The sequence below is a fragment of the Equus przewalskii genome, chromosome 31, assembly GCF_037783145.1.
Source record: "Equus przewalskii isolate Varuska chromosome 31, EquPr2, whole genome shotgun sequence".
Lineage (NCBI taxonomy): Eukaryota > Metazoa > Chordata > Mammalia > Perissodactyla > Equidae > Equus > Equus przewalskii.
The window spans coordinates 7,860,187-7,884,338 of record NC_091861.1 but is presented as its reverse complement, the minus strand read 5'-3'; the positions used below and the strand labels follow the sequence as shown (position 1 = coordinate 7,884,338).

Here is a 24,152-nt window from a genome sequence, read left to right as displayed (position 1 = left end):
TTTTGCAATTTTATTTTTCAATTTATTTCATTCAATATTTATATTGTTTTGGAAATTCATTCTTAATTACATATGTATATATATGAAATAAATTCATTTTAACTTCTATGTAGTAGGCCACTATAGGAATATGTCATGGATTATTTCTCCAGTTTTAGCTATCAGAAACAACGCTGCAATGGACATCCAGGTATGTGTTCCAAGCACACGTTGTGCATTTGCCCAAGAGTTTCTGAGGGGTATATATTCAGATGTGGAATCCCGGTGGTAGGATAGACATGTTTCTAACAGATATTGTCAAATTGCTTTCTAAGTATATATTTTAAACTCTACATCTCCACCAGTACTTGATATCGCCAGACTTTCCAATTTTTGCTAATCTTACGGATATAAATTGGTATCTTGTTTTCTAATTTGCATTTTCCTGATCCCCAGTGAGTGTAGACATTGGCCATTCAAGTTTCTCTTTCGGGGAATGGAATTGCTTGTTCTAATCTATGCCCTTTTTTTTCCTCTGGAGTTGATTTTTTGTAAAGTGATTTATAGGAGGTCTTTATATTATTTTAGATAGGAATCCTTTGTTAGTTGCACGTGTTCTAAATATCTTCTCCCAGTCTATGGCTTGTCTTTTGACGCTATTCATAGTGTCTTTAATTTTTTTTATTATAAAAATATTCAACCAACCACAAAAGTTGAGAACAGTATAGCGAAACCACATTATCCATTGCCCAGACTCAACTATTAACAAGGTTTTGTCTTACTTGCTTTATCTCTGTCTTTTCTTTCTTATATTTCTAATAATGGATTTTAAAGCAAATCTCAGACTCTATGTCATTCTACTCCTGCATACTTCAGTAAGCATCTATACAACTATGGACATTTTCTTATGTAGTCATCATGCCATGATAACACCTATCAAAATTAACAATTATTCCTTCATATCACCTAATGTATGGTGATTTTGGATACATGGAAGTTTTTAATTGGGTCTCCATTTTTCTACTGCAAAACGTAGCTGTACTATTGCCTGGCCTGGATCACGATAGCTGTCCTTCCTCTGTGAGGACCACCCAAGGGTGATTCCATTTCTGACCCATCAACAGGTCCTTGAGGAAGTGGACAGTCCTGTCTCCACCTGGGGAAGACATGAGATGCTCGCTTCAGTCTGTACCTCTGGCAGCTGCTGACAAAGCCTGTGCCCACTTGAGTCACTATCTCTCTGACTCTTCTGTTAGAAAGTAGCCATCAACCTCAGAGAGGATGGTCTGCCTGCTGCTTCCCTGGGAGGCCAGGGCGAGTTCACACAGCAAACTCCTCATGTCCCTTAGGGAAGAGGGGAGCCAGAGACACTCGATTAGAGTCAGGATGGTTTGGGGGATGGGCTGGGGTTAATTCCTCTGCCGTGTTCTCAGAATGAGGAAAACAGATGTTTACTGGGGAAAAGAGAAGGCTTGAAGACAAATACAAGATAGGGCTTCTCAAATTTGTGTGTTCTATGAATCCCTCTACTCAGGGAAAACGAGTCTGTGGATTTCTCCCTATACTGCTTAACATGGTGAAAGACCCCGAGTCACTGGAATTAATGGGAAGACTGGAGCAGCTCCGGATAAGACACGAGTGAGGTAATGTCTGGTTTTTGTTAAATATCCCAAATAGATTACTCACTCTTGCTAGATAAAAGGTAAAGACACTGTCATGTTATAAACAAAAATCCTGCTGAAAACAGGGTCCCCGGTGGTCCCTGGACTGGGGACCCTCCGTGCTGTCTCCAAGACCAATGGCTCTGGGGTCACAGGTAAACCTGTCCCAACAAGGAAACCAGTCAGCTCTGTGACCTTGGAGAACTCCCTCTCACTAGGACCCCAGACCACCAATGAGAGCGGGGACGCTCGCATTAGAGGAAGCCAGGAAGAAGGTCCATGTGGAAGGTCCCTCTCTGTGTCTTCAGGAGAAGAGCCAGCCTGGCGTAGCCAGAGAGTCGGGCCCAAAAGGCTCCACTCAGCTCCTCTTACCCTCTGGGCCTTTGATTCCGTGCCTGGAGCAACTCCTTCCTTTAAAGCACTTTACAGTTTGCAAAGAACTTTCCCACGCCTTGTTTCAATTGATCCTCACAAGAACCTTGCAAGATAAGCAGATTATAGTGAGGCTCAGATTGATTAAGTGAACAGGCAGGGCCTCCAACCAGGAACGCGGACGCCAAGCTCATGGTTTGTTTCTCTCCACCCTCTAGAGGGTTGGATAAAGGTTCCTAGGCAGTTTTTATCTTGACCCTACAGTCCAGGTTTCAGAAGCCTGGGAGAGGCAGAGAAGGAGCCAGGGACTCACTTACTGGTTCCTGGGGTTCAGCCCTGGCACTCTTTCACATCAATGCACCCCCGCGCCACCCTCCAGCCAGGGCACCCTCTCTCTTGCCCTCATCCAAGGCCGTGGGCTGCAGTGCAGAGAACAGACCGGCTCGTGGAGCCCACAGCTGCCCAGTGCTGGCCTCGGTGGCAGAGCTTCTGTTCTGCAAAGAGACTAATGGAGTGCCAGGGAAGTGAACCGATCTCCCCAAGGATTCCTGCTCCAGCCAAGTCATCCCACGCTCTCTCTGGCTCTCTGCGGTAGGGTCCTTGAAATTTCATTTCACAACTTCCTGGCAGATAGCGGGGCAGCGGATGGCAATCCCGTTAGTGTTGGCCAGGCTCCCAAACAGGCCGAGTGCAGCTCGCTCAGCTGCAGACATCCTCCTCCCCCACACTGTTGCCAGGCCGGCTGGCCTGCAATCTTGGTGGCGAGCTCTGAAACCTTGCCAAAAAGTCTCTCTGGGACATGTGAAGGCAGCTCTTGATAGTGAGCAAACAGCAAGGCTGACGCTCTCCCTGCACTGCTACCCCCGAGTCTGGCCTCTCCCCTCAGTCAAAGGATGCGAACCCTCCTCACTCACCTCCATCGACGGGCTCGTGCTCTGTGCAGGGCCTGCTCCCAGAAGCCCTGAGACACTGACAGGCTCCCAGGAGCTGGAAGCTCAGCCCCTCCAAGGCCTGGAGGAACCCGGTCTGCGCTGCAGAATGTTCATGCTCAACCCATCAGATCACACCGTCAGTGAAACGTTCCCTCTAAGGAGCTCACTATGCTTCTTGGTGCTCTGAGGTCCTCCTTGTGAGAAAATCACCAGCCTCCTAAGGGGTCACAAGGCTTTAGTGATCAGGAACTAAATAGCAGAGAGATACGGTGAGTCACGTGGAGGCAAAACAGTAGCACAGCAGTACCTGCTGTTATTAAAGTCAGACCTGCTATGATGAAAGTCAGCCTTCTCCACCGTCTCTCAGCTTTCCGTGCTATTGGCCAGGGGGTGGGAGAAAGTAGAGAGAAAAATCACGATTACCCTGTGTGTTGTACTTTACCGTTTGCAATGTATTTTTTGAATATAAACACATTTTAAATATGTTATTTCTCTCAATTGTCAGAATAAAACTGTGTCTGGTTCATAGTAGATTCCAGTGTTGGTTTCTCTTCCTTTCTCCCCATTAGGTTGAAAGGGAAGATATTATGATCTCCACTTTACAAAGGAACAAACCAAGGCCGTAACACTCAAGATTCAAAACATATATTGCAGTGGACCCTACACTCAAATATAGCTTTCCCGGCTGCCATGTCCAGAGGACAAAATCCTGGGGTTTATACACGACCCCTTCCTTCCTCTTAAGTCCTTCACCCAACTAGTCCTGTGGACGCTACAGCTTCTAAAATATCTCAAATGTGTACCATCCTCACTATTCCTGGCACAGTTCAAAGCACTGTGAATCTGCTAACTAATCTAATCCTCATAAAACACTAAGGTGATCATTATTCTCACTCTACAGACGAAGAAACTGATGCACGCAGCAGTTACATGATTCACCCAGTCACACGGCTTGTAAGCGGCAGAGCAGGAATCCGAGCCCAGGCCCTTGACTTCTGTGTCCCATCAGCTCTCACTTTGTTGTCGGTGCCTGCCTATCTCAGACATTAGTCAGTAAGCCCTTGAAGGCAAGAACTGTCTTTTTATCCTCATTCCTGAGCCCTAAGCACCATGTCTAGTACACAGTGTATGCTCAATAACTATCTACTGAATAAAGGCACGGGTAACTGGAGGGGGGAGAAGCCAGAGGAAGGCCATGCTGTTTAAACCTCTCAGAGCTCAAACTGGTCAAGAATTTTTTCCTCTGCTTTTACTCAAGATATTAAACAGCCACGAAACAGATCATTGATTCCAACCTACTCCATCCTCTGATGGACTTTGAGCAACCAGCCCTCCCAAAGGCAGTCCTAGCTCCGAGGACCTGAGATAGAGCTCCCGGGTACCTGGCCTGAGGTGTGACTTCAGTCTCCCAGGTTCCCCACAAAAACTGGACATCTGACCCGCAGCTTCGAAGCTGATGTGCTGAGGTGGAATCGAACAGTGAGGACTTCCCAGAACATCTGAATCAGCTGCTCAGGTTGGGACAGAGCCAGAACATGCGCCCACAAAGGGTGGCAAGTTGCAAATTGAGGTCTAATAGGAGCCATCTGGTCTGGAGAAATGGCCAACGGGAGGGATGGGGGCCTGGAAACGGCCCAGAGAGCGTACTTATCTGGGGGTAAATGATGAGTCAGCTCTGCCCAGAAATGAAAGTGTTTAATGAAGTCCTTTGCAAGAGGCCCCACAGAATCTCTTCTTGGGGTAGCCAGAGTTGGGTAACGCCATCTAAAGGTTAGCCTTGGCTTCTGAGTTTTAAAATGCCTGGTCCCCAGGGTAGCATGGACGTGGGTGAGCATGGAGATGGGTGTGGCAAACCTCCACTGCTGTCTTGGGGGCAGCATGAGGTGCAGAAAACCATTTCACAGCCAGACAGATGCGCCAGGCAAGACGTGACAGAAGTGCTGGGCTGGCCGGGGGCCAGAATTTTCCCCTAGAATTGAGAGCTTAGCCTTCGTCCTGGAGGGCAACTTTCTTCTGTATCTTCTTCTCTCAGCTGTAGTCACTGTTGCCTGTAAAAAAGCAAAAAGCAAACCAATTACCAGGTCTAATTATCTCCCTTCAGCCTCCTCCTGGCAGCAGCTGCCGAGGCTCTTGCCAAAACGCCGCTTCACCAACACCCTGACACAGAAGCCCCAAGTCAGCGAGGGGGAGGCTCGGCTGGCCCCAGCAGCTGTGAGGCTTCCCAACACCCAGACAGGGCACAGGAGCGCCACGTCGGCAGCTTCCAAGCGGTTCTCTCCCATGAGCCCCCTTGGCCTCCACATCTGGACAGATGGCCACCTGGAATTGCACCAGAAAATGACACAATGGCAATCAACAGCCACTTGCCCTAACTGCCACCCCCATCCCAGGAAGTGAGGAGGCCTTTGAAGGCCTGTCTCTGCTTGTAGAGGGAGCTCCAAGGTCAGGGTGAGCTCCGCGGCCACATCTGTCTGGGCTTGCTTAGAGAGGAGCCAGGGCCTCCCAGAGGAGCGGAGCTGCGAGATGGGCTGGGGGCTCTCAAGGGGACACTGGGAAGCTCTCTGGGCACCCGCAATTCCTGCACTCCCAAAGTCGTTGTCCTACCCCTGTCTACGGGTGAGCCTCAGACCTATTGCTCTCTTCCTGCCTAGGACAAGAGGCCGCTCCCTCCTGAAGGAGGTCCCGAGCTGCCGAGGCTCTCTCTGGACTTGCACAATAGTGAGTCAGCTTCCAGATCCCCAGTAGCCTCAGGGGCCTGGACTCGAGTGAGCCAGGAGTGGGGGAAACCAGGCGGCCATCTCCTCTGCCTCCAACCTTGCAGCCCCAGGGGAAGAAGGACCAGGTGTGTCCGCCGGGCAGTTATGAAACCTGAGAAGCTGGAGTGGCTTTGGGCTGGTGCTTAGAGAACAGGCGGGTATTGTGGGGTTGGGCGCAGAGGGGGTATAGAATACCCATCAGTTCACGCACAAACACGATCCCAGCCTGCGCAGAGGGAGGGAGGGCCTTCCAGGAGACTGCTGCTTTCAAACTGGAATGGAAAAAGGAAGGTCGCCCCTATGAGGGTGCTGGTGACCCACACCCAGAAGAAAGGAGGCCCTGGAGCCAAGATGGATGTTTCCCAGCCCTCACCCCTATCATATGACAGTTCCACAGACCTCAACTCACATGCCTGAGACAACATCTCTGGGATACAGAAATTCCATTGGTCAGTGATGAAAGAAGAATGTTTTCCTGAACAGTTTGGTGGGGGTTAGTTTCTCCAAGCGTCGTCATGCTGGTCATCAGCAAATATTTACTGAGCAGGACTGTCAGCATGGTCCTGTCTGAGGTATTTGGTTACAAGGGTCAGGGCCTGCCCTCCCGGCCCCATATCCTGAAGACAGACCAGAACAGGTCGCAAAGCTTAGCAGGAGCTTGAGCAACCAGACACGCCCAGCTGAGACACAGAACACCTTATCTTTGTCCTGAAAACAAAAGCTTTGCATGTTTTACTATTTTTCCCTTTCACAGTGCCTGGAAGGCTGGAGAAGGTGAGAAGGGGACAAGAGCAAAGGAGAGAAACTGGGTGAGAGCACAATGACGCATGGAGAGAGTGACAATGGAGCAAGAGGCTGGTAGAGCTGGGGGACCACGGCTCCCAGAGCTGACTGGGGAAGGAGACAGGGCAGGCACCTCATCAGTCATTCTTTCCCCACCTGTCCTGCCACATTCACCCAGTGCGTTCAGCTGTTTCAGCTTGGTAGGTCTCCCTTTCTCCCTTCACTTACTGCCATGAAGGCTGTGGTTATCAGTGTCCTGGTTCCTGCAGCCCCGGTGGCCACACGAAGCTCCGAGGCCAGTCCCCTCACCCTGTGGCCTCTAGAAGGAATAAAGTCAAGACCTTCCTCACCATGTTTCTAGTCATCACCACCCACTCCAATGCCCTCTGTCCCAGCCAGTCATTCTAGGCCTCTCTGCCACTAAGATCACCATATTCCAGGTACTCCAATCTCCCCAGGGAAAGGGCTGCATCTGCTCCCTAAATGCTTGTCTGTGTCTTTGCTCACGCCCTCACGTAGTATCCGAAAGCCCGACCATGCTGTCTGTCATACTCTGACCTTTATCTTCAAGATCCAGCTCCTCCGTGTGGCTTTTCCTGATTGCTGCCCCCAATTAACCTATCCCTTCTCTGCTCAGCAGAATTTTGTGGCTTGATCGTAAACACCGCTTATTATAGTTAGTCGTGCATGCAGACATTGCCTTCTTCGTGCTATGTCCGCTCCCCCTCCCCTCACAAAACCAGGTGAGTGCCAGGTAGACGCTCAGGATGTGCTGATTGACTTGTTGGACTGAATAACAGAGGACACGACAGCTGTAATCAATCAGGAATCCACAGTCACCATTTCCCAGGCCACCGGGAGAGTTTCCACAGCAGAGCCTGCAGCTGAGCGGAGATGTCATCTGATTTATTAATTAACGCAAACGCCGTTCATCCAATGCTCTGGGGCATGGTTAAAAAAAATCCAGAACATTTAGAAAATGATAAAAATAACACTTATTAGCCTAGAAATAACTGACTTAGTCTCAGCCTTTTAGTCCCAGCATCGATCCCCTGTCGCCAGCCCCCAGCCCCTTGGTCTCCCCGACCCATGGGGTGTCCCCTTTTCCCACCTTCCCCACAGCGCTGCTTTGGTGATTACCAGAATTCCTGCCAGGGATTGCTAATTGGGTTAATGGAGTGACTGTGTAATTGTTCTCTCTCCCACCACACTGGCTGTTTTCCGACTACCTGCCTCTCATCTGTTCCAGGATCACTAATTTGCAACAACAACTTCCATTGTCGTCCACATCTGGGACTTTGGGGTTTTAAGTGAATCTCCCTAAGGCAGAGAACAGAAGATAGTGCTATTTTGGTTTGTCTCATCTACAAAGGGGCCATTCTCTGGGGTTTATGGGCAGCGTGGGGCTGCCTGGGTGAAGGGGAAATCTGAGCAGTGATGGGACCCAGGCCAGAGAGCAGCGTGCTCAGGAGGAGGGAGGGGAGCAGGAGGGGCTAAAATTCTGACCTTCTCTTCCCAGCTACTTGGGTTTGCATTTCATTTTAATCAGTTTCAGATGAAACTGACAAGCTTGGAGCCTTGGAATGGGTGCCCGCGCCTTTGGCCTCTGGTCTCTCTTAGAGTAGAACAGGGAGCTGCCGGGTTGGGCAGCGTCTGACCTGGCCTGACCCAGCTTCCCCCAGGAGGCAGCATTGAGGGTGGCATGTCCCATCTCCAAGGCTCAATCAGAGCCTGTTCTCTCTCAACACCCTTGGAAAAAAACAAGGCTTTTTTCCTCTCTTGTTTTTTGAGGTGTGTTTATTCTGCTTAAATCTGTTTCAACTTAAAGGGGTCATTACCTGCCCAAAGTATGGCAATGTCAGCATTCTTGAGGTGGGGTGCAACCAGGACAGGGAGAGACAGCCTCCCGCTCTGAGATGCTCCTGGGGGTGTCTTTGTCGTGGGGGTGGCATGAGGGTGCTAATGGGCTTTGATCTCCCAGCCCCCTTCAGTGTGGGTCTGGGAGGGGCTCTGTTTCTTAGGGTGACTTCTATCTCTGCCTTTGCCCCTCCCTCCCCACCTCCCCATCCCCTAGCCTCAAGGTCATCCTTATTGTCTCTAGGCAGCTCCAGGGCTTCTGATCACAGGATCCGGGAGTGCCCAGCGTGGGTCCCAGGGGGTCAGCTCAGGGCTGTTCCCACGGACACACCGGGAAGAACTGTTCTGGGCACTTCATACAGTCCCACCTAATATTGTATTGTCTTTACCTCCTGAGCTCCTGTCCCCCGCCCCCCAAACATCTGGGAGGACACAGCATGCTTAGACCTGCTCCCATCCCCAGTGTGCTGTGCCCTGTTGTGGTAGGTGCTCCATAAATGCTTATTTCTGCCTTCAGTTTTGATCTTTTGTAAACTTGCCTTACCCCTGCACCGTCCTCTGCTCTCGTTAGTGTGTATGCTGCCTGTGCACATCTTTGTTTTCACTGTAGCACTGTAGCGCATCGGTAGAGAGACTAGCTCAGAAGAGGTGCTCGATAAATAATTAATGAATTAACTTGGATGGGAAGTTCCTGCCAATCAAATAAGAGCCAGGCTTTCTCTGGAAGGAAGTGTTGAGACTGAGCAAAAGGTAACCAAATGCACCAACACCTTCCCCAGCTAAGCTAGGGGCGTGTGCTCCGTGGGGGACTGGAAAGGCTGGAGTTGGCCCTCAGGGACACGTCTCCATGTGACTATCTGCACACCACTGCCCTCCACTGGACGCCAGGCCAAAGCTGCCCCAGACCTGCATGTATGTCAGGATGCCCTCAAGTCTCCTTCCCTCCCTACTCTGGACCCAACTACTGGGCAGACCGGTTTCTTGGTTGGCTTCTCTCACCAGCTTTGTTTCACCCTGACTGCTTTGCATTGAATCCACGAAACCTGGGAAGGTAGGAGAGGAACAGCGGCTTCTTTGACTCCTGGCACATAGTGGGTTCCATCAATACTTAATGCATGAAAATCAATGTAAGGACACACAGCTCCTGGCACGTCAGCAGCACTGTGGACCATTATTATGATTATTAACATGAGAATCCATTTAAGAACTTACACCTGTTCTTGGTCTAGAATAGCTACGGCGCTGACCATTTTTACCAGACAACTAAGGAACACAAAGAGGGACAAAAAGCTTCAAGCAGAAGACTCCAGACACAGTTAGTCATTTCTCTATCTTAAAAACAACAACAACAACAACAACAAAACCTTCTTCCACTAAGGAAAGATAAAGGAAGGGGAGAGTAAACACATGTGCTTCCAAATCTTGTGGATTTTTTTTTGTCTGCAAAGATTACGTTTTCTGTCTTCAATTATAGGTATTTGTGAATTTGCCTTATTATCTCTGCCCCTGACCTCATTAGCTTATAAGCACTTGGCCCACTACAATGACTGGCCCTTAAAAGTTCTGCAACACATAATTATTGAATTCCTGGCAGTCAAATATAGTATGAGTGGCTAATAATTTGCCAATGCCAACAGTAAAATAAGTAAAAAAGGAGACATCGCACTTATTGCTTATAAATTGCTTCAATTTGCTGAGAAATTGTTTTCATCTCCCCAAATTGAATTCTGGGGTTAGCCCAGGGCCTGGCAGGCATTTGGATATATGAAGCTGAAGCTCAGGGAAGAAGTCTGGACTAAGCAGAAATCCAGGAGTCACACGGCATGGCGGTGGAAAGGAAAGTCTAGAGTACGGCCCAGGGAGAACTATAAAGGGTGAAACCAAAGGCTGGACCTCAAGACCCAAGCTGAAGGATCAGGGAGGGCAGAGCAGGCCAGGACAGAGTCAGAGCAGGAAAAGCCAGAGCGGTAGAAGGAGGAGCGAGGAAGAATGGGGTCAAAAAGCCAAGGGCCTGTGGAGTTTTAAGGACAAAGGGATGGCCAGTGGCCTCAAATGCAGCTGAATAATCTAGTCGAGAAAGGATGGAGAGCAGTCTGCTGGATTGGGCAATATGAAGGTGAGTAGTGACCTGTGAGAGCAGTTAGTGACCTTGTGAAAGCAACTTCAGCTGGGGGGTGGATTGAGTGGAAGACGCTGGTGGGAATGTAATCGAACGCGAGGCAAGGACAGGAAAACAGTTACAGGAGGCAACCAACCCAGGCAAAAGAACAAAGGCTTTTGGTTTTGACCTTGTACCCAGGCTCTGCTCCACCAGTCCAGCTTCGCCATTGCCACTAGGTACATTTTCTAAAGGTCAAAATTAATCATAGCACTTCCTGTTGTGATTAACATCTGCTGGCTTGCCGCTTGCTGGACAATGGAGAGCAAAGTCCAGTGCCGATCTCTTAAGTAAAATTTCTTTCTCAGACTTGGCTTCTTTATTACCTATAAACGAGAGTGGCACAGGTCCATAATCCCTTATCTGAAATCCTTGGGGCCACATGCGTTTTGGAACTCACAGCTTGTTGGATTCCAAAAGGTAATACGATGTGCATGCCATATATTTCATAATACCACCCGCAGAGGCTGGGCTCCACCCTGTAATCAAACACACCAAGTGGGACAAATGAAGACTACAAACAACTTTACTAAAGGTCAGGTCAAGTTTTCCACCAAAGGAGTTGCCAAGATACTTTTGTTTATCAGATCTTTCAGAATTGTGATAAGGGCTTGTGGACCACCCTGGCAGGGTTGTTTTAATGCTCAAATGAGATATTAAAAATGAAGCCAAAGGATAGCCACAAAGGGTGCAGAGGCCCTGCTTTTCTTGACTGGGAATGAAAGGCATTTTTCTTTTTCGGATGCTGTGCATGTGTGAGCAATTTATAAAGGGTACCCTCTGCCAGCCTTTGGGAAGCCACATTTCCACGGCTGGAAAGAATAACCTTGTAGCTGGGGACATTTGAATGATCAAGGGTAGTTCCTCTAACTTCTTCCTCATCTTGATTTCTCTCTTTAAGGGCTGGGGCTGGGCTAGGCTCTGGGATGCTAGAACTCAGAGTGATGGGAACCCTTGCAATGGAAATCACTTCTTTACTGTCACCCTCCCTGCTAAGCTGTGATCTCTATGAGGCAGGGACGAGGTCTGTCTTGTTCACTGCTGGGTCTCCAATGCCTGGCACAGCTCATGGTGCTTGCCCACGGTAGGCACTCGATATATGTTTTGCTGAATTGAAATGATTTAATCTCTTAGGTTCCTCATTGTGACAGAAGGCAAAGATAGCATTGTCTTACTGTCCAATGTTTTCACCTTCAGGCAAAAACCCATCCTCCCAGAGGGTCATTCTTCCTGACTCCGCCCTCTCTGCCTCTCACTTCTGTTCTTTATGGCTCCCCGATCCCATTCTCATTAACTAAGGATTTGGGCCCCTGGCTCATAGCCTTCTCCTTCATCCTAGCCCCTTTCTTACTCATAACTGACTTTAATACTAATATGGACAACCCAGCCTCACCAGGAACGATTGCTTCTCCGAAATGTTAAACCCCAACATCTTATCTACCCGTAACTTCAGTTCCTCCTTCCTATTATAGTACCTCCACATTTCCTTGATATCTGACCCTTTAACCTCTCTCTTTTGACCCAATTTATTAGCCACCTATCTAGCCCAGATCCCAGGATTTCCCAGGCTGTTTCCCTGGGAAGCCTCAACAAAGACCTATCTGCTGATGACTCCTGGAGTTTGCGATGGAGATACCCAGCTAAGCTACCAAACATCTCCACCTGGACGTCCCAAAGACACTTCAAGTTCATCAAGTCCAGAACTGAATTCATTGTCTGCCCCAATCTCCCCCCAAGCTGTTCTTCGTCCTTTTCCCATGTATCAGTCAATGGCACCACTATCTCCACTGGTCTGGGAGAAATTCTACCCTTTCCTCTCCTCCACACCCCACGTCACTCGCCAAGTAAATCTCCATCTGGATCCCCTCTCCATTCCTAAGCCAGTGCCTTAATTCAGATCCACGGCTCTTATTCCTCTATTACTGCACAGCGTCTTAAGAGGTCTCCCTGCCCCCAGGCTTGCACCACTTCATTCAGTCTTGGTGCACAGCTAGAGCCCTAAAACGTGCAAATCTGCTTAAAGGCCTTCAACGGACAGGAAAAACTCATCTATAGCAGCAGAAAGCAGGTCAGTGATTGAGGGCAGGGTTGGGGTGGGGGAACTGAATATAAAAAAGCATGAGAGAACTTTCTGGAGATTAAGAAATGTTCTATATCTTGATTGTGGCATAGTGGGTATACCCCATGGGTATATATACACTTATACATTTGTCAAAATGCATCAACCTGTACATTTAAAGCTGGTGTGTTTCATTGTACATAAAATACACCTCAATAAGCTTAATTAAAAATACCCTTCTATGTCACCTCATTGCCTGGAGAACAAAGTTCAAATTTCTTATCCCGGCATCAGGGATGCTATGACTTCTTCTCTTGCTGCTTCTCTTCCCCTACTCCCCAGACGCCCGCCACATTAAATACACCACAGATCAAAAATGGCCTAGATGTCCTGCCCTCCTTGCCCACCTGTTGAACATCCATCATGTTTCTCGAGCTTCCGCTTGTGCCATCACTATTAGCATCCCCCCGACCCACAAGTGATCGTTCTTCCTTCGTGTTCCACTGACCCGACATAAATGTCTATGATATGTCTTCGGTTGCAGTCTTGAATTTATGTCTCCCCTCTCTTTCACTAGGTTGTGTGACTAAGCCCTGTTGTCTCCATTCTTGTATCTCCAGCACTTACCACTGAGCTGCTTCATCTTTATTGAAGGGACTGGGCTTTACCCTTGCAGTCCAGGCCGAAGGACAGCGGGACACAACGCCCCCTGCTCCTCCAGTCCTAGAGGTGGCGCTGTGGCAACCTCCATCTATCGTCCTGCTCTCGACTGCTCTGGGCCCGCTCCCAGAGCCCCACGCTCGGGGCTCCGCCCCCTCCTGGTAACATCCCTCCTTCCCATTGGGCGAAGGCGTTCCGGGCTGTCCAATGGGACGAGGCGTTGGTGCGAGGAGGCGCCACCATCTTTGGGCGGCTGGGGCTCTGTATCGGTTGGTGGCGGTGGGAGGTAGGTAGAGTGGTGCAGGGTCGTGACGCCTGCGGTTCCTGGCCGTGCCTCCCACTCCGTCCCGCCCGGTCCACCATGCCGCAGTACCAGACCTGGGAGGAGTTCAGTCGCGCGGCCGAGAAGCTCTACCTCGCCGACCCCATGAAGGTAAATCGCCGGCGAGGCCGCTGCCTCTGTCCCCAGCTCCGGTTCAGGATGTCTTCCCTTCCGTCCGCTCGGCCTCCGGAGCTTCTGCAGCACCCTGGCGGGGGCGGGGGAGCGATGCTGGGAGTGAGCAGAGACGGACCCCGCCGAGTTTGATTGTTTCTACTGTCTCGTCCCTGATTAACGGCGGGGAGGCTGTGAAATGGGCCAAATCAGGTTCATTTCTGCGTGCTAAGCAGCTCAGCAGTCTGCCGTCCCCCGCCCCCAATCCCTGAACTCCCCTAGCAGTTTTGGTTGGTTTACGTGTCTCTAAGGGCAGGGCTCCTCCCCCTGCAGCTTTGGCCTCCCGTCCCTTAGTCGTCTTGGTGCCCTTTACCCGTACTACCGGGGTAAAGGTATCTTAAAGTGTAAAATAAAACGGTGGTGGTTTTTTACCACCGTCGAGACGTTCTTGTAGGACCCCAATGTGGAGGCATCTGCACCACTTAGCATAGTGGTTCTTAATCTTTTGGAGGTCAGAGCCCTTTTGAGAATAAGAGAATGCCTGCACCCTTTTCTCAGAAAAATGCAATTAGATGTAAATGTTTGCAAGCAATTTTAGGGGGCCCGTGGATCCCTGGGATTCATTCATGGCCTCCACGGAAATTATCAGTGGATGCCAGAGGCTAGCTCATTATTAAAAAGCAAAGAAGTCCAAGTGATGGGAATTTAGCATTCAGGTCTTGATTTTTCTTCCTCTGGAATTTTTGCTTATTGTCATGTGTAAAAATTGTTTGCAGAAGCTCCTTGGTAATTTAAAATGCTGCTAGCTTTTTAGATCTAGATAAGCAACAAGAAGCTGTAAAACATTCTTAGTTCCATTCTTTACAGTAAAATTTGCATAATAATAAATGATGAGATGAGTTAGATGTTTTTGAGATTGAGTACTTTGTTGATGACATGATGTCTGGCTTCTCCATTTAGTTGACTTCCCTTGTTCATAGGGCCATTTTTTTCTTCCTTCAAGCAATGTACCAGGAGAACAATACAGGATTTTTGTCCAGAAGTACCCACAGTGTAAACTAAAAATATTTGAAAATGTTGTAAAGAATATATACATTCACTTCAAGAGTAATCATATTTTAAGAGCGTGGTGGTAGTGGTAGGGAAAAGGAAAATAAAATGGTAATTACAGAGCATTGCTATGAATAAAAGCATGTCTAGAACAGGCAGGAGAGGGAGAACCTTTCAGCTCTTTACCCAATTAGAAAATTCCAGTGGCCTAAAAACTTCTGCTTCCTCATGATAGTCTTCTGCTGGTTTTGGACTCTGATTTTTTGATAGGGAGGTGAGGGGATGAGTGAGGAAAGGAAGCTTTCCTAACAGTTTTATTGAGTGCCTTCTGTATGACAGACATTTTATGTATATTTACTTTTATAACTTATGCGAACAATTAAGACAACCCCTTAAGGTAGATGAATAAATAGTCTTAGGTACGTTAAATGATTGCCTGGTATCTAAGACATTAAGCTAAAATTTGAACCCAGGTCTGTAAAACCCAAGCCTGTGCTGTTCCTACCAGTCCATACTGCCTGCACTGAAAAAGAAGAGAAATTTTGTCAGAAGTCTTTGGAATCTGTTTCACAGAATTCTCGGTTTTCTCTCCCCTGTCCATTGACCCGTTGATTGTGCCCATCCCCTGTCTGCGTTTGCTGTAATTGAAGGTGATTTTACTGCTGAACCGTCTGTTAACCTCTTAGTTGGTCTGTCTGCCTTTTTAATCCTTCCGTTACTTCCCCCACTATACTCTAAAACATAAGAATTGACTTCTCTCAGTTTTCTGGTTCTTCACTGGTTGCTGGCTGAAGTCCAGGCTCCTGGTCCGCAGTCTGAGCCTCTCCAGTCTTTCTGGCCGTCTCCCACCGTTTCCACTGTTCTCAGCTCCAGTCTCACGAAGCTACGGAATTCACCATCTCTTCCTTCAGACTGCTTCTTCAGCCTTTCTCCTACCTTCTTCCTTCACAGAAAAAAATGTGTTTCCAATGCCACCTCCTTGAAGCCTTTTCACACTTCCCTTCCCCCAATGTAAATTACTCGTTTTCTCTTTTAGTATTTTACCTGTATATACCTTTATAGGACTTAATTCATGCTGTCTTGTGTTTTGGTTATTTTGGTTTGTGGAATTCAAAGTTCCTAAGAGAGCGGGAGCCTTGATTTCTTTTTCTCTCTTTGTGGCATCTGACATGGTGACTTAGGTGCCCCCTGAGTTACAAAATGGACCCTCTTATGGTACCATAGACTTTTTAACTCTCGTTTCTCCTAATGAAGCCAGTCAGTATTCTTTTAACTGAGAGCTAAAACTTTGCATAGTTGTCAAACTTAGTACATTTTAAAGTTTCGGTTTCTTTTTGTTTCTGGAGAACTAAATTTTTTTAACTATGTACAACTGAATTTAATAGCTTAATAACAGAGTTAGGTTGCCTCAAGATAATTAACCTAGTTGTTATTATTTCTATCTACTTAAGTGCTTGCTGAGTTCCCTTTCCTTCCTCACCAACACAAATCTCATAGGTTCGTGTGACTTTTTTTTGCAATCCCAGGAGCGCAGCGAGCATAGTGGGAGAAGCTGGCAGTTACAGCTCTGATAGCCCTTTGTATTTAGTTTTCAGAATTGTCTTGAGGCTTCTGGTGCTACATTGTGACCATTTGAAAATTATGTTCCTGTTTCTTCTGATGCTACATTGTAACCATTTTAAAATTATGTTCCTGTTTTGGCTTATAGATACTTAGCACTTTTTAAAACAGCTAGCTCAACAAGATTTGTTTATATTAGTTAGCAAAAAGCTGACTCTGCTTCAATGTGCTATTTTCTTCTTCTTCTTCTTCTTCTTCTTCTTCTTCTTCTTCTTCTTTTTGCTGAGGAAGACTCACCCTGAGCTAACATCTGTGCCAGTCTTCCTCTATTTTGTATGTGGATTCCCACCACAGCATGGCTGATGAGTGGTGTAGGTCCGGGCACGGGACGTGAACCCATGAACCTGGGCCGCTGAAGTGAAGCGTGCTGAACCCAACCACTATGCCACTGGGCCAGCCCCTGCGATACACTGTTTTGAATCCATCATTTTAGGAAATAAAAATAATGTTCCTGAAAGTTGTATACTCTATTGGGAGATGTCTTCTTTTACTGGAATATGCTAATATCTAAATCATTTTCTTGGCTACCTAACTCTAGAATACTGAACGACAATAAGTATTGTGTGGCATGGCAGTCAGTATAGGAGTTATTCTAGATTTGGAAAAGTTGGTGACGGAGACTTCTTTTCAAGACAGAATTCTGCTTTTATGTAATAATGCATCATGTTGTGCCATCATGATAAAGACGTGGTTTTGCTTCATAGTCTGAACTCACCTCCTGAGAGCCATGGCGAGTGGAGAGCCTGAACTGCGACTGCAGCACTGTTTCCTGAGGAATGGATTTGGACTTAACTAGCCATTTCGGCTATTTCCCCCCTTCTTTTCCTATCATTGCTCTGTGGCTAGGAGTGTGGGTACTGTAGGGGAGGAAAAACTTTCTCCTGTACCCTCTTAGGTTTAATGGCTGGGGCCCTGCAAATTAAACTGACAAAAGACAGATTAACAAGAGGGGAAAAAAGCCATTATGCACATATGATTGCGAATTCATAAAGAAATGTGACTTGAGGAGGCTGTTAGAAGTTGGAGTCTATATACCATCTTAACAAAGGGTGATAAAGTGTGGAAAAGAGGCTGGACAAAGGAAAGGGGGTTTTGGGCTTCTGGGAGTGGGTAAGTTGTCGGAAGGTGACTAGGAAATGTGCTATAAATGAGAGTTGTTTATTAAGATTTGTTACACAGATAAGAGCACTTCTCTTACCTCTTGCCAGTGAGGGAGAGGGGAACACCTTTGTAATTGGGAATTTTATACCACCTTTAGAAAGGTTAATTTGTGTCCTACTTTTAGCCAGAAAAGGCAGAGAGCTAATTGCCTTCAGCTCAAACCCGTCCTTTTGCCAAAATGGCATGTTTTGAGGTGGGATGCTCTGATCCTCTTTCGTGTATATTCTTACTGTCGAGAAGCACCAAACCACTTAAAATTAAGTTTGGGGAATTTTCATTATATCTCTTCAGACTGGCTACAAGTGAAATAGCCAACTTTTTCAAAAGTCTTTAAAAAAATAAATTGTAGCAATAGGAATGAACAAAAATGCTGGTTTCTGCCTCATTTAAATAATGATAAGTTTATAGTAAAGGTGCCTTTAGATGTTTTGGCTGTTAATTCTGAAAGAATCCTTTTTAGCCCACCTGGACTAAATTATTTATGAGAAATGTCTCCTGACTTCACTGTTTCTAAATATGTATTTTTATTTCAGGCACGTGTGGTTCTCAAATATAGGCATTCTGATGGGAGTTTGTGTATTAAAGTAACAGATGATTTAGTTGTAAGTATACACTTTTATTTGTTGCATACTTTCAAATTTGTTTGAGTTAATCACTTGTTTGATTTGTTATTTACATAGAATTTATGCAGATCACCCATTAGGATGCTTATTTTGCATTTCATTCCAAAGTCAGGAACCTCATTCTAGAAGCTACTTTTATAGGCCCTTGGGGAAATAATTTAAGTTGCTTCTTTTACGCAGTATGTCTCGTGTGGTTTAAAAATTGCTGTATTCAGACCTTAAGCAAGAGGAATGTAGAGACGACAACTGGATGTAAGGGGTAGTGGTTTCTTTACAGGCGTGTGGAAAGTGAGTGATGGTGTTTGAGCACAGCTTGTAGGCTTTCTAGTTATGTCTCCCTCCCCGTCTGTTCACTCTTGTTGCTTCCTCACATCCCAGTCACTTCTTCACCTTCTGTCGTCTGGGCTCTACATGCAGTATTTCACTGAAACTGCTCTTTGTGAGAGCTCATCCACAGCCCCTTCATTTTGAACCAACAGTCTCATCAGTTCGTATCTTACTTCACCTCCATGCTGTTGTTTTTGTTTGTTTATTTGTTTTGCTTGAGGAAGATTGTTGCTGAGCTAACATCTGTGCTGGTCTTCCTCTATTTTGTGTGTGGGACACTGCCACAGCGTGGCTTGATGAGCCGTGTGTAGGTCCACACTTGGGATCCAAACCTGCAAACCCTGGACCTTCAAAGTGGAGTGTGTGTGTGAACTTAACCACTATGCCACCAGGGCTGTTTTTGATACAGGAAACCACTCTTGTGGAAATTATTGCTTTGGCATCTGTGGCTCCATTTTATCTTGCTTTTCTTTTTCTGTGTTTCTGTTTCATTTTTCTTTGCTTATTATTTCATTGATGTGCCCCTACAAATGTTGGTTTCTCCAGGATCCTCTCCTCGGTCGCCTTTTCACACCACTTCTTCTAGAGCAATCCATTCACTCATTAAGTCCAGTACTGCCCGTATCTATGTCTATTTCCAAATTTGTACATTGGGCTCATATTTTCTTCTTACTTCCTGACCATCTCTAAGTTGAGCATCTTTACCTCACTACTCAAAATTAGCCTGTCTAGAATGGAACTCATCCTCTCTTCTCAAACCGGCTCCTCCTGTTTCCCAGCTGCCATTGTACTGTCGTCTACCCGTGGATTGTGTTTGGCCCCATCCTTTCCTCTCTCTCGTGTCCACTGTACCTTCGTTTGAAAACCTTGGCTTTTGATTCTCTGATACGTTCCATGCACTTTCCCCATCGTTTGGGGGTTATTGAGTGAAGCTCCCTCGTCTCATTTCCTGTCGTGAACTCTCTGTCTTCACTGTTACTCTCTTAGATTTAGGATCTCGTTATCACTTGCCTGGACTATTGGAATAGCCCCCCAACTGTGTCCCTGCTTCCAGTTCACCCTTCAGTCGTCCTGTCCTGCTGCTGGACTGATTTCTAGAAATGCAAATTTGATTGTTACCACCCTGCTTCCAAACCCCTAGGGGCTCCTCGTCACTCATAATGTGAGCTTGCACGCTCACGTGCCCTCTGATCTCGGTCTCTTCTGTGTTGCTGAAGAGCGCTTTTGATCCGCCGTGCTGCCTGAGGCCTCCGCCTCGGCACGTTCTGTTCCCATCTCCGCAGTAGTGAACCCCGCCCCGCCCCCGCGTGGCGTGACCGCTGCTTATCTTTCAACATGCAGCTCACGGGCACCACTGCGGCTCTTGCTTTTCTTTTTGGCTCTTTTTGTGCTGTATCACATTAGGCTTCTTTATAGATTGTGAGCTTCAAGACGATAGAGTAGGTCAGTGATACTCTTACCTGTATTTCCAGGACTAATGTGGTGTCTTACCCAGCAGGTACTTAGTAAACATTTTTTAATAGGTTAATTCTTTTAAAAGTTTCATAGTTCAAAAATCACTTTTTGTCTTTGGTCATGTATTATATTTGTGTTCAAGGATTCATCGTGCGGTTGCATGAAGTTAGATTTCATGCAAAGATTACTGTGTCCTCTAAGAACCGATGAATTTGGTGAAGTAACTGAAAATGTGAAAAAGGAAGACTAAATTGAGCTGTGGTAGGCTAGTCCTAGAGTCAAGAGAGTTGAGTCCTAGCTTAGCCTTTTACTAGTGTTTTGGCCTTGGAAAAGTCCAGGCTAAAAGTGTGGACTTCTGGGCCTCACTCTCCTCATCCGTGAAGTGCCATACTGACAGCGTGCTTCCTTAGTTGGGTTGTGTTGTAAGCGAAACACGAGGGTGAAAGTATTAGAGCTCGCCGCTTAGTAGATGCAGTGAATGTACACTTGAATCTTGAGCATTCACACTGAGAAAAATTGTAATCGTGATCATCACGGAATGGATGAGTGTATTTGCTGAAGAAAATCTGGTATGTCCTGTTTTAAAAGTAGGAAAAAATGGAGAATTGATTTTAATACAAAAGGCTTTCTCTCCAAATGATGACTTTTTGCCCCTGGAATTGATTAAGCATGGTTAAGGATCCATGATAGACAGTATTGGAAAGGACTTCATTTACCATTGATGATTCCTATGAGGGGATCTAAATATGAAAAGTGCTTTTTGTTCTCTTTCTTAAGATTGCTGAGAATTAGTCCATATCTAAAAGGGACCAAAGATGCAATCAAACCCATCCTCCTAAATAGGAGATGAACAAATCAACTCCAACAGTAAAAATCTGTTTTCTGATGACTTGTTTAAAGAAGAGTTTGTATTCTTCCCTCACTGATTCATTTTAATAGCTAATAATTCCTTCAGCAAACTCAGTCTTAGACTTCATTTATTATTATCAGCATATGGCTTTGACTTTTTTATAATCCCACCTATGCATCATTTTTTCTAATGCTGTGACTGATTTGTAATATTGTCTTCTATGGACCTAAAATCTTTTTCTGTCATACTGTAGTGAGAAGGTATGTACCTTCTCCCACAGCACATATACTAAAATTGAAACGATGGAGATTATTGTGGCCTCATTACAAGATTGTTACACAAATGTGTACAATGTGTGGATAAAAAATTTCTTTAAGAGGTGATTTAAAGGCTGAATGAATTCAGATCAGTTGGGCATGATAAGGTCAAACTCCAAATTACTTAAGTTGGTGAATATTATTCATGATCATTAGTTCCTGTTGTTTAAAACTCATATGAACCTTTAAGATGGGTTAAAGAAAAATGGACTTATATTACAAAATGAGGAAAAAAGCTGCCAGCTTAAATGTGATATTTTTGAAGAATCTGGAACAAATGGTTTTATGACCAACCATAGGCAGATCTTAAGGTTCTATCTAATGAAGAATTTAACTTGTAGTAGGGAAGAATTTGGTTTGGTAAAAATTATAAATAACCTTCAGAAAATCAAAGTTGGACAGATTTATCTGGTTTAATTTAGATGGTGACCAGAATCCACCTAAATCCCTTGTAAGCAAGGGATTCTAGATTTTCTTTTTAAATTATCCTCCACCCCCCACCCCCACCCCCACCGTCGACACACAGTTTCACAAATAGAGAAAGGGATCCTAAGATTTCCATGGTTTTCCCAATATAACTCAATTAATTATGACCAGATCCCAGACAGAAATTACCTAATTCCAGGCCTTGAGTTCTTCTCATTAGGTCACAGCAGGATTTAACTGGTCATTTTTGAGAAACTTCTGATAGAGTTCGTTGAGTTTTTGTCCACAGCAGGGGCATTTAAAATACTATGAAATACCATACATAAGGAACGTAGTTGCTGGGGACTTAGAAACTTGAGTGTAGTTTTCTCAGTATGACCTCCAGAGAGAATAGAGCAGAACGATGGTAGCAGAGATCAAATTTTTACTGATCATACATTTGCTGCATTGTCAACAATCTTTACATAGTTAATGTGTACTTTTAAAATTTCTGACAGTGTTTGGTGTATAGAACAGACCAAGCTCAAGATGTAAAGAAGATTGAGAAATTCCACAGTCAACTAATGCGACTTATGGTAGCCAAGGAATCCCGCAGTGTTGCCATGGAAACGGACTGACTGGTTTGAAATGAAGATTGTCATGTTCTTAGGAAGTAAATATCTTTTGAATTTGAAAAAGTGTTGGGACAGAAAATACTTATGTAACAAAGTAGGCTATTCAGAAGCCAAGAGATCCTTTTTTGTACCTTGTTTTTGAATGTTTAGAGAGCTAGGAATGTAAATGCTTTCCATTAGAAAGCCTTTATTTATTTTTGGAAATTGAGCAAGAATTGCATCTATCTTGGAAACTTTTTGCAGATATTTGATGTTGGGCAAAATATATAATTATTTCTCTGGTAAATTTGTATCAGTACTTTGAAAATGAGATGTCAAAAAAAGCCTGTTCTTCCCTAAATTTAATCTGTCTTTAAAGGAACATTAAATGGAACCATTTTGCTGAATTGATATGTTTCTTTTGGAGCATAAAATTTGTGCTCTTGATGACCAACAAATATGAAATGTGGTACCTGGCATGAACTGCACAGCAGTGTATCTGACTGGATGGTGGCATAGTCTCAGTTGTATCTAAAAGTAATAATGAAAATAGGGATGCTTTACCTTAAACTTTGCAAATCTAAACTATATTTTTGAATATAAGTGATTTATAGCATCATTAGGTTGTTGAACAAAGACTTACTTTGAATCTAGTTTTCAGTGCTCAAAACCAACTGCAGTTACTTTAAATGCATGAACAGAATGATCACTGATGGACCGAAACCACCATATTACAGAAATATTTGCCACATAGTTCCCATCTCTAGTTTCTCGGAAGGGCTAAGGATTATTTGAGCTGTTAAATCTGCGTACCTCTATGACACACCTGCTCATTCCTCTCTTTACTTAACCAAGGTGTTAAGCATTACTGACCGTCACAGCTTTTATGTTTTCCATTAAACCAGAAGTATGATGTTATTTGATATTTATCTTATATTCATAACCTGATTTTACCACCTAAATGTAATGTTCACATGTTGATTCCTACATTAAAGTGTTTTTTGTTAGGAATTTGTTGGGTTGCACAATGGTTTGCCATGAAAGGTTCCACTAGCCATATGAATTGCGGCATGTTTCAGAGAGGTCAGTAAATAAAATATTACATGTGTATATATTGTTTGTCTTGAATTTTTTAACTTCTCAAGAATTATTGATATAATTCTTCTTGAATTATACATTATATCTTGACTGGGATATACTGTATTCGTTTAGTCCAAAGTGAGCGTAATGATACTGTAAGTAAATTTTGTTTTTCATTTCTTGGTACTTTTTATTTCATGCCTTTCTCTGAGCTGTGCCTTGATGGCAAGGTTGTTTTCTTGATTAAGGAAAGAAACATCAAATAGTGTAGGGCTTTTTGGGTTTGAGTTTTTTCCCACAGAATTAGTGGGATCACTGGGAGGTTTTTTGGCCTTATCCTTTCTCATTTACACTTTTAACACTACTATATAAAGAAAACTAGGAAGGGAGAGACTGGTGTTTGGGTTCTTTGAGTCCTTGTAGCCTATAGCAGAGCGGTTAGGAGCACAGGTTCCAAAGCACACTGCCTGGCTTGCCATCTTGGCTCCACTGCTTCCTGACTCACTGGTCTCAGACAAGACGCTTCTCAGAACCTCCTTGTCTTCTCTGGAAATTGGGCGAACAGAAGTACTTGTAGGGCTTTATGAGGACTAAATGCGTAATCCATTTTAAGCCCTTAGCATGGTGCCTGTAACGTAGTGAAGCTCCATAAATCGTAGCAATTATTGCTATTATTGTTATGATTATTATTTTTCAGGGGAAAAGGTTTAAGTAGGCAGCTGTTAAGTTTTCTCATAATTTTAATTGAATGATTATTTACAGGTAATGTGTGCCTTTTCTCCTGAGCTGTGTCTTTTATTAAATGCCATTTTTGTCACTTGGGAAATAAAATAAGATTGCCAGCATGGAGGGTGTTCTTATGCAAGGGGAAACTGAAATCCTCAAATCTAACACTTGCGTTTACTTGTGTCTGCACAAAATAAAATTGAGAGAACCAGTTGTAGTAAAAGTATTGGCTCTCTTAAAGACCATATAAGTAATAAAACACCAAATCATAGTA

General features: G+C 45.2%; 1 protein-coding gene and 1 long non-coding RNA gene across 2 annotated transcripts; one reads left to right on the top strand and one right to left on the bottom strand.

Annotated features, from left to right (window-relative positions):
• LOC139080701 (uncharacterized) lies at nt 1–13,383 on the bottom strand. The gene is made up of 3 exons (XR_011535416.1): nt 13,185–13,383; nt 4,327–4,992; nt 1–3,320 (listed from the first exon to the last, which is right to left on the bottom strand). It is a non-coding gene; the product is annotated as an uncharacterized lncRNA (long non-coding RNA).
• Nucleotides 13,381–23,182, top strand: SRP9 (signal recognition particle 9). The gene is made up of 3 exons (XM_008528279.2): nt 13,381–13,650; nt 18,015–18,083; nt 21,977–23,182. The coding sequence occupies exons 1-3, from the start codon at nt 13,579–13,581 to the stop codon at nt 22,094–22,096; spliced, it is 261 nt and encodes an 86-aa protein (XP_008526501.1). The 5' UTR covers nt 13,381–13,578; the 3' UTR covers nt 22,097–23,182.
• The last annotated feature ends 970 nt before the right edge of the window (nt 23,183–24,152 follow it).

Coding starts and splice junctions, on each gene's coding strand:
- SRP9 (XM_008528279.2), top strand. CDS start 13,579: ATGCCGCAGTACCAGACCTGGGAGGAGTTCAGTCGCGCGGCCGAGAAG. Junction 13,651..18,014: donor ACCTCGCCGACCCCATGAAG/GTAAATCGCCGG, acceptor TTTTTATTTCAG/GCACGTGTGGTTCTCAAATA. Junction 18,084..21,976: donor AAGTAACAGATGATTTAGTT/GTAAGTATACAC, acceptor AATTTCTGACAG/TGTTTGGTGTATAGAACAGA.